The sequence below is a fragment of the Somniosus microcephalus genome, chromosome 34 (assembly GCF_052327205.1).
Source record: "Somniosus microcephalus isolate GS21.2 chromosome 34, FLI_Smic_1.0, whole genome shotgun sequence".
Lineage (NCBI taxonomy): Eukaryota > Metazoa > Chordata > Chondrichthyes > Squaliformes > Somniosidae > Somniosus > Somniosus microcephalus.
This window is the reverse complement of record NC_141020.1, coordinates 10,477,485-10,487,195: the sequence shown is the minus strand read 5'-3', so window position 1 is coordinate 10,487,195 and position 9,711 is coordinate 10,477,485. Positions and strand designations below refer to the sequence as shown.

At 45.1% G+C, this 9,711-nt stretch overlaps 1 protein-coding gene across 1 annotated transcript in view; it reads right to left on the bottom strand.

Annotated features, from left to right (window-relative positions):
* Nucleotides 1–3,624: 3,624 nt before the first annotated feature.
* arhgap35a (Rho GTPase activating protein 35a) overlaps nucleotides 3,625–9,711 on the bottom strand; it is a 133,024-nt gene continuing 126,937 nt past the window's right edge. Inside the window, exon 8 of the mRNA XM_085973375.1 lies at nucleotides 3,625–8,209. Coding sequence (XP_085829501.1) covers nucleotides 7,915–8,209 — 295 coding nt within the window. The 3' untranslated portion in view covers nucleotides 3,625–7,914. The remainder of the gene's footprint in view (nucleotides 8,210–9,711) is intronic.

The following is a 9,711-nucleotide window of genomic DNA, read 5'->3' as shown; positions in this document are numbered from 1 at the left end:
GGAGAGAAAAAGAGGGGGAGAGAGAAAAAGAAGGGGAGAGAGAAAAAGAGGGGGAGAGAGAAAAAGAGGGGGAGAGAGAAAAAGGGGGGGGGAAGAGAGAAAAAGAGGGGGAGAGAGGAAAAAGAGGGGGAGAGAGAAAAAAGAGGGGGAGAGAGAAAAAAGAGGGGGGGAGAAAAAAAGAGGGGGAGAGAGAAAAAAAGGGGAGAGAGAAAAAGAGGGGGAGAGAGAAAAAAGAGGGGGAGAGAGAAAAAAGAGGGGGGAGAGAGAAAAAAGAGGGGGAGAGAGAAAAAAGAGGGGGAGAGAGAAAAAAGAGGGGGAGAGAGAAAAAAGAGGGGGAGAGAGAAAAAAGAGGGGGAGAGAGAAAAAGAGGGGGAGAGAGAAAAAAGAGGGGGAGAGAGAAAAAAGAGGGGGAGAGAGAAAAAAGAGGGGGAGAGAGAAAAAAGAGGGGGAGAGAGAAAAAAGAGGGGGAGAGAGAAAAAAGAGGGGGAGAGAGAAAAAAGAGGGGGAGAGAGAAAAAAGAGGGGGGGAGAGAAAGTGAGTGAGAAGAGAGGAGAGTGATTATATTAAAATCAAAAAGGAACATGAACTACCTGCAGAGAAACAGCGTGCAGAGCGGGTGACAGAAATTGAGCAAACGCATTCAATTGGGGACTCCTCTTCCCCCCCCCCCCCCCACAACCAAATTAGCTGAAGTGCAGATCGCGATTGAAGCAAGTTGTACAATTTCTATTTAACAGAACTCAACTTTGATGAAAAAACCACAGTGATATTCTGCGAGCTACAAACGCCCTGCTCTCTATTTACCCCCTCAGAAACGCCTCATTACATCCATAGTGACATCAACCACATACAGTATAGCTTTACAGCATAGGCACAAGGCATGGGGTGTGTGTTTTTAAGGCCATGACTAAACACAGGAAGAAGCTTCTTCCCGGCCAACTGCATCTGCTTTGGTTATTTAAAACATGGCGGTAGACACGAGATTGCATACCAATTGGGAGTGAACGTCCAAAAATATAACAAAGCTTAGGCAGAAACATCTTTCTCACTCATTGCAAGCTGTGCAAATTTCAGATCTTAGTAATGAAGTTAAAAAAAAAGTACAAAACAATCCAAGTTCCTTTGGTCAATAAGGTAATTGTTTTGATTTTTGTTCTCCGACTCTTGCTGGGGTACAGTCCCACGGGCATCATCTGCCCCTTGGTGCCCTACCCAACTGGCTATTCTTTCTGTGCCAGGATAGACAATGAGTGTTGGCAGGCTGCACGTCATAGAAGGGCATCTCAGCCAAGCTTGCTTCTGTCCCTCTCCCAATAGCCACACATGCAAAAAGCAGCAGTCTGGACAAATTCCCAGCGCGCGCACACACACCGGCTTAAATAAATCCTCCAGCCACCCCTCATCAAATAGCTCAGGATTAGAAATTGATTCTTTTGCACGCACACTGCCATCAAGGCGAGGCGCGGCATGGATGAAGAAACTGAACTGCATTTCCCCCAGCGCAAATGTAGAACTAGAGGCACAACGAAGGAGATGGGGAGTCTCCATTCGGCTCCCTAACCCCAGCAACTGAGGGCTCAGGACAGTCCAGCTGCCCATAATCTTGGCAGCAAGTGGCATGTGCCCCATGGCAAGTAACACGTACAGGCTAAAATATGTCGAGAGAGTTCCAATTGCAAAGTCTCAGTCATGCAATAGGGAGTTAGCGTATAAACCCAATCTCTGCGTTCAGGTGACGTGACAGGAGCAAGTTTATGACCCATCACCTTGAGCCTCAAGCCTGAGCTGCGATCTTGAATTCACTCACCAGGTTCGTTATTTTACACAATATATACGGTGCATGCAATTATGAACATTTTGTGAAATTGTCAGTCAGCCGGTGCCGTTTTTGCACAAGACAGATTTGCTTTCCCCCATTTTAACTACCAAATGTCAGCACTCCCAGATCAGACGCGACATATTTTAGGTGCAGAGTGAAGCTCGCACTATTCTTGCCTCAAAAAATGTGCGGCCTCCTACTGCTGCACATTTGACATTTTCTAGTTCTTCTTCCGGCAATCCTGCTGGGGCCTGACCCAAGTGAGATTGGCAATGTAGTGCTGAATTAGAGGCACTTTCGTACTGTGGGCTCGTGCCCACTAGAAACTGGGTTGAAACAGCCCTGAACTAGCAGATCCAGTTCCATCAGTCCGGCCTGGCAAAGCCAAATAAAAGATGAGGGGGCAGTCAGTCAGTGTGCAATCAACCGCACCACCCAGTCCTCCAGTATACTTATATTAAAAAGAACTTCTATAGGGAGAGCAAATAGAAGTCACCTCATACAAAAGGTAAAATACCGTGGATGCTCGAAATCTCTTACAGAACTTAATTCATCCTTTTTGTTGGTGGGGAGGGAAGGGATGTAGAAATTTGATCATTGGTGTACCATCCCAGATGCTGACAGAAACACCCAAGGGACAGGTTTTTTTTTTGGGGGGGGGGGGGGGGGGGGCGGGAAGGAAACGAACACAGTTTTGGGGTAGGGGTGGTGAAGAGGCAGATTTACTGTCCGAAGTCTGCTTGCCCTTCAAAACGACAAGCTGCATCTACTTCTATTAAAAGGAAGGTAGGTTATCTTTTGGGGTAATAAACAAGACGACGATATGCATTTTGCACTGGATTCAAGATTATCTCCACATTCACACAAAACATTGCGGCCAAGCCACATAGACACCACAAAGCAATGCATGGAGGTACTTTCTAGGACGGATGGTCCGCATTTAATTTAGGTGGCGTTTTCTTTCCCTCCGTCTCTCCCAAAAAGATAAACAACACTTGCTATTTTGCCATAAACCTCACTTCCCGTTCGCAAGCCTTTAGGTTCAGTATCTTGGGCTCATTTGACTTGAAGCTACACCGATGTTGGTGCAAACATGCGCGTGGAAAATTCCTCTGCCCGCACATCTTTCTTTAGCAACAACCCAGTTAAAACAAAATGGTTGAATGCCTTGGCCAAAGAGACGAGCAAAGGAATCTTGTATGACTGCGCGGAGCATTTGCACGCTAATAACAACAGTTAAGGCCATTGAATTTAGGTGTTTGAAGAGGGGAGGGAACGAACAATTAGAAATTCGGAGTAATTTCAGTAATTGACCACATTCGGTCATCATTTTGAGGAGCATCCTTCAGGAGGGGATAATACCACAACAAACTGAGCTTAAAGTGCAAATTGACAACAGGAAATTGTGCAAAAATCCCAAAACTACAGAAGTTTAGAGCACTAGAATATGACTTATTTCGACTACAATTACTGCAGAAAGCTAAATGCATTGATAAACAAGATACTGGATCATCTTTTTTACCTGCAGACTAAAACTCTTCTTGCTCAGGAAGGTAGTTGTAATCTAAAATTGCCATTACCTTAAAAATCTAGGCTCCCTGCATTTCAATTTATGCCTCTTCACAAGGTCCAGTGGATTGCACCAACCTGGATATATCTGTAAAGGGTTAGGGGTGCAAGATTGACATGGTTTGGCGTGACCATCCTCTTCCTTGCTTCCAGGAAAAAAAGTCTCTCAATTCTCCGCACACCTCTTCCCGTCTTCTCTTCTATCCAAATGGTATCAGGTAAAATCAGGCAACTCGTCATGTTGTAAAGCCCAGGTTGTTTATTCCACAATTCTATCAATTCAGGACACAAGAACATGAGCTAACTCACAACAGCACAGAGCTAGAAATGTCTGTAGTGTGACTAACTTAGGAGGGAGGGAGGGAAAACAAGACACGATGATTATCACAGCTTTTAACACGGTCCCAGAATACTGGCACCGACACAAAGTGATTTCATCACACCTATGTAGCACAAGTTAATAAGACACAGTTTACTGACTGAGCAATGCTCCATAAAAGTGAATGTTTGCTGGGTCGTGGCAACAAGCGCGAGAGAGACACACACGCACACAGATGAACTCAGCAGCTCTCCTGCGTGGCAGCGATCTGCTGAAGATCACAGAACCCCATCTCCAACAGGCTCTCCCCCCCCCCGCCCCATAATGATCCATTTCTGAAGTCCCAGCAAGGCAAGAAGAGGTGGGAGGAACATATCTAGGATTCAGTTTTAAAAAAAGAACAATTTCCCATTCCCACCTGAAGACTGATGTGTAAAATGCCACCAGGAGCATTCTGATTTTTTGGGTTAAAACGGGATTAAACCTAATAATTGTGCAAAAAAAGTGGAGTCCAAAATGAAGAGGTTACCCCACAGGGAGTACGTCATCATTTCTCCATACGGCTGGGGGAAAAAATATTTTTTTTAAATCATCGATGCACTGCAAACAGTCAGCCTCTTGCTTCGCTGATATATACTCAAATGAACTTCCATGTGTGGGGTTGGGGCGGGGAAAGAGACCAGGAACCCAAGATTCAGCCAATGATGCAGGTTAGCAACTTTTGGTATGGCTTATTTTATGAAGACAGTTGCAACAGTTTACTGATATATTTTATTTTACTTTCCAAACTGGTTATGAATATGGTTTAACTTACAGAAGCACAGATTTGCTTGCAGCCCTATTTCGCCCAATTTTTTGATCCAAATCCAGAGGGAGATAAACAGAAAATTTGACGGTTTATTCAGCCTCAAAAAGGTAACTTATCCCTTCCTCCTTTAAGAAAGCACCACCCAACTTGGAAAGGAATACATGCCAAACGCTGCATACAATGCAGTACAAGGCTGACTGGCTAGCTATTCAGAGTCAAATCACGATGATCAAATTTGTCAAAAATCCATTTTCAGAAGGTACTTTTCCATCTACCCATGTACATTAGCTGGCCTGGTTTCTGCTGCCAAAAAGATTTGAAGGCTCAGTTGTGTGAAGTGCAGCGGTTTTAGACGTGACCGCACCAAATGGATTTTTTATAAGCAGCCCGTAGTTTAATAAACACGAGACGGAGGTCCACGTTACTCGTTCGCCTCGCCAGCTTCTAATTCAGAAATGGATGAGTTGGGGGGGGGGGGGGGGGGGAAATAGAGAGTCTCTCGCCAGGGGAAATGCCGGCTTCTTTTAAAGCAAGATTTCACAGCGAGGTCAGGCCTCTCGCTGATGACCAAACAAGCCAAAACTACCAAGCTCAGAGTTTTAAACACGCATTAAAAAAAAAAGGTGGTGGTATTAGCGTTCAAAGCTGTGCCGTCCGTCAGCTCCTAGTAAAAGATGGGTCTGAGACCTCACTGTAATCAGCCCAGTTACTAAGCAGTGCCATGCAGGCCAGTCAATCAGGCGACATTAGTTGCTAGAATTCAGACACGTTTGCCCAATGCAAAAATATTTCCCACTCCCCCCCACCCCACAATTCTAAAACACATTGCAAATTGTATCAGAGTACAATTTAATTTTTTTTTCTAGAAACACAGTTGTTTCATAAACTTGGAAAATCTGGGATCATTAATCAATCAACAAATTTCGATGGCTATATACGACTCGACCCTCTCCAGTCATACCTGGGAAGCAAGGACTGTGCCAACACATGTAAAAGTTTTTGACATTGAATCAGAACAATCTATTCTCAAACATTCAGAGATATACATTTGCAAAAAAAAAAATCAAAAGTCGAATGAAGGATCAGCATCTTATACAGAAACAATGGATGGCTGGGTTGTCCACTTCACATTTTGCCCAGTCAACACGCACAACACTTGACTAGTTACAAAAAGAAACACACAAACACGTTACATTTTAGTGTTTGTTCGGTTATCGGAGAGACCATAATTGTACGTACCATACCCAAACTGGCAGAGCCTGCTGCTTAGAGCAACTGAGTGCTTTAAAATCGACTCACTGGCACAGCCCAATGGGGGAAAACAGAGATGCTGAGAACACACTGGCCAGGTAATGATGGATTTGCCTCCTGACCCGGAAGTGCATGATATGCCACAAACTCTAGCCAGGTGCTTTAAAAGTTCAAAGAACAAATCACTAAAAATTATGGTAGTGTTAATGATCAACGGCATACTTCATTGCTACTGCTGTCCCGCTCATTTAACGAATTCTTGCATTTGTAGTGTCGTGTGTGGTGTAGGTTCCCGCACATGGGGCTACGGAATTAAGATTTAAAAAACCGTCAAAATATATATGTTTTAAGAGGACCCCTTATGCTGCCTTCCCACTGAGCCTCGACAGTGAACTGGTTCAGGTCTGGAGTTGCTCAGGCATCAGAGTGTAAATGATGGTTGTTTTTGATTCTCTTCCACCCACCCCCCTATCCCGCTCCACCTCCATTAGGCACTGACTGGTGCGGAGGTACGATTCCATGGGCAGTGGCCACCCTTGCCAAATTGGCCATTCTTCAAGCAGTGGGGCTCTTCAAGCACATTGGGCCATCACAGCCTTGCCCAATTGAGTCCGTGTATACTTGCTTTTCTAGCAGAAGTCAGTGGATAGAAGTGTCGCTGTGGGACACATCAGAAATGCCACTCCCCAGGATGGCTAAGTAATAAACCGTGCATGTGCGAACATGCCGCACAAGCATTTTAAATTATTTTAAGTTATTTCAGAGGAAGCCACATCCTAAGCCACCTTAACTGCTACCAGGACAGATGCGAGGCACCAGCCAAGACATATTTATTTGCTGTACAACTTCACAGGGGGGGCCCTCCAACCATTAACAGTGACGGGAAAGTAGCATCTCCTTTAGCCCAATTAAAAAAAAAAAATCCTTCCCAAAGGTGGGTTTGACATGGAGTTGACCGACATTTTTAGTTGGTAATAAGCTTGTGCGTCGAGAGGCTCCCATTTGGCACTATACACAAGAGGAGCAAGCTATGCCAGTGCGTCACGAAGAGCAAGAGGGGCCCGCTAATAGTGGTCCTAAAGACGGGACGGGCGTGGAAGGAGAAGGGAAAAATCCGAGAGAAAAATCCCCCCACAATCAATCGATGGCAAAATGATCCAGAACAGCTTCAGTCGGATTCTGATGGGAACCGAATTCGGCATTTGCTAACCAGAACAGGTCAAGCTAGTGAGAACGAGGCAAGAGAGGCTCCAAAGTTCAACAGACGTCAGCCGGGGAAAATATTGGGAAAACCAGCATTAAATTTCTCTTTTTTTGTTGCACAAAGCACTTTCATGTAGCTGCTCACATCATTGTTATACAGACAAACCTCTTTACTACAAGCTCTACAGAACTTTAGGACACACAGTTTATCAGTACAAGTTCATTAGTGTGTTTTCTTTTTGTTTAAAAATGCCCCCACGGTTAGAATGGCTTCCCCAATGTACCATCTTTACAGAGGCACATCTACATGCTGGGCTCGGTCATTCCACCTGGGATAACTGCTCGCGCTCGCACCCTTGCATTTGCAAATGTTGGGGCGAGGCCGTACCCACCGGGCATCGCGCACGTCCGCTGCGAATTCACACGGTCCGCGTGAAATTTGTGCGCGTTTTTAATAAAGGCTAAAATAGCAGCACGTGATCTGAAAAAAAAAACACGAGTTGGCACTACCCAAAAATAAAACAAAAAAGCAACTTTCTGTATTGGCTTAGAAAGGGAGTAAGGTTTAAATTAAGTAAGTGGTAGCGTTTGTCTGTATAATTAACTGTTTAAATGTTGTGCATTTTGAGAAACCATTCTGTTGTGGAACCTGTGCTAGTTGTGTATTTTTAAACCGAGCCCACTATGAATTCATGGGCTGCTTCTTTTGCAGTCAGTATTTTTCTTTTAAAACTGCAGTACTTGGGCGTTTAATCAATTTCCTTAGTGCCGCATCACTTGTTATAACTACGATCACACTGCTCTGCACAACAGAAAGGGGTTCCATGACCCAAGGCAGTCTCGAAAAGAACCTAGTTACGATATCTGGTATGCTTATAACCCAATTCACAGTTTACTTGGCTGTTCCGTCTGCAGCGGTGTTCACAGAGGTTGCTGAAGTGGCCTCTAAGGTGTCGGGGGAGGCGACTGTGGTGGTGAGGGGATCATCGTCACCGGCGACGGGCACTGAAAGGCAGTGTTCGAGGTGGGGGAGCTGGGGATGGCACTGATCAGTTCCATGATTGGCTTGTCGTAAAAGAAGAAAGGGCACTGCTGAATGAAGAGCTCGATGATGGTCTGGTACGTCCTGGTAGCTGTCAGCGCGTCCATGGTCTGGAAGTCGGGCCTCATGAGCGTGGGCCAGAAACAGATGGAGAGGTTCTCGCTGTTCATCAGATTCAACTTGCAGTTCTGACTGACCCTGAAATAAAACAGAACCCGATTGTCTATACCATACTTTGAACACAGGTAGCAGAAAAACAAATCTTCAAAACATTTAGCTGTTCCCTGCTGAAAGCAGTCTTCCAACTCCTTACGTCACCACCTGCTTGAGGGTGGGGAACGAGCACACTCCCTCCAGCGTCTTTTCCCTCACTACTACAAACACACCCAGTTTCCTCTCCTATCTCCCAAGACCATCTGAAGCAGGAACAAACCCTGGAGCACCAGTCCATACCACAAGAAATTAAACACACAATGCTAGAAATATGCAGGTAGTCTAAAACGATCATAAGTAGGAGCAGGAGTAGGCTATACGGCCCTCGAGCCTGCTCCACCATTCAATAAGATCATGGCTGATCTTCAACCTCAACTCCACTTTCCTGCCTGATCTCCATATATCCCTCGATTCCCTTAAGAGTCCAAAAATTCATCTAGCTCAGCCTTGAAAATACTCAACGACTGAGCATCCACAGCCCTTTGGGGTAGAGAATTCCAAATATTCACAACCCTCAGTGAAGAAATTAATTTCCTCATCTCAGTCTTAAATGGCCGACCCCTTATCCAGTGACCCCTAGTTCTAGACACTCCAGCCAGGGGAAACGGCCTCTCAGCAGCTACCCTGTCACTCCCCCTCAGAATCTTATACGTTTCAATGAGATCATTTCTCATTCTTCTAAACTCATGGGTTAACACTTCAGGATAACCCTTCACCAGAGTATGTCTCCCTTTTTCACAGACTCATTAATACCGCTGAGCACTTCTGACTTAAAAAAAAATCACACCTGTAACAGAAGATCCCCTTTTCCCTCCCTATTGAAAAATGCCAATTAAAATAAATATTGCTGTAATTAAGGCGGATATCACAGCCCAACTTCTAACATGCCAAGGTTTAGCAATGATTGCATTCTAATGTGAAGCAATAGCTATGCCACCCTGAAAGTAGGCTGGGGAAAGGGGAAAAGAGAAGATAGAAAAAACCCAGCCTGGATCCCACTTCTGATTGCTGTCTAGTGATCCTGGTGGAAAGCGCATGCAGGGGAGTGTGCTCAACTGTGATGCTCCTCACAGTTGAATAGCCCGCCCACAATCGCACAAGAATGGTCACTTGGGTGAGGTGCCAGAGGATAGTCAGTGCTCATGGTACTATACCACAGGGGAATGCCCAAAAGCAACACGATTCACTGCCCACTTGCTGGGCATGGGTCAGCAAGAGCAATGAGTGTTTGAACAGAGGGATCCTAGCGAGAGACTCCGCCAAGTAAATTTGTTGCTTGAAAAATACTTGCACAACAGTGACGCTGCAGACCTTATTTGTCGGATAAATAACCGCACTGCCCAGCTGTGCATTCAGCGAACGGTGTATTGTTAAAGCAACAAACCCCAAGAGAAGAGAAAATGATGTATGCCTGATTTGCTGCATTAGGTTACAATCAGACGTTCCCCAAATTTTCAATACAGTGGGATCTCCATTATGCAGTTGTG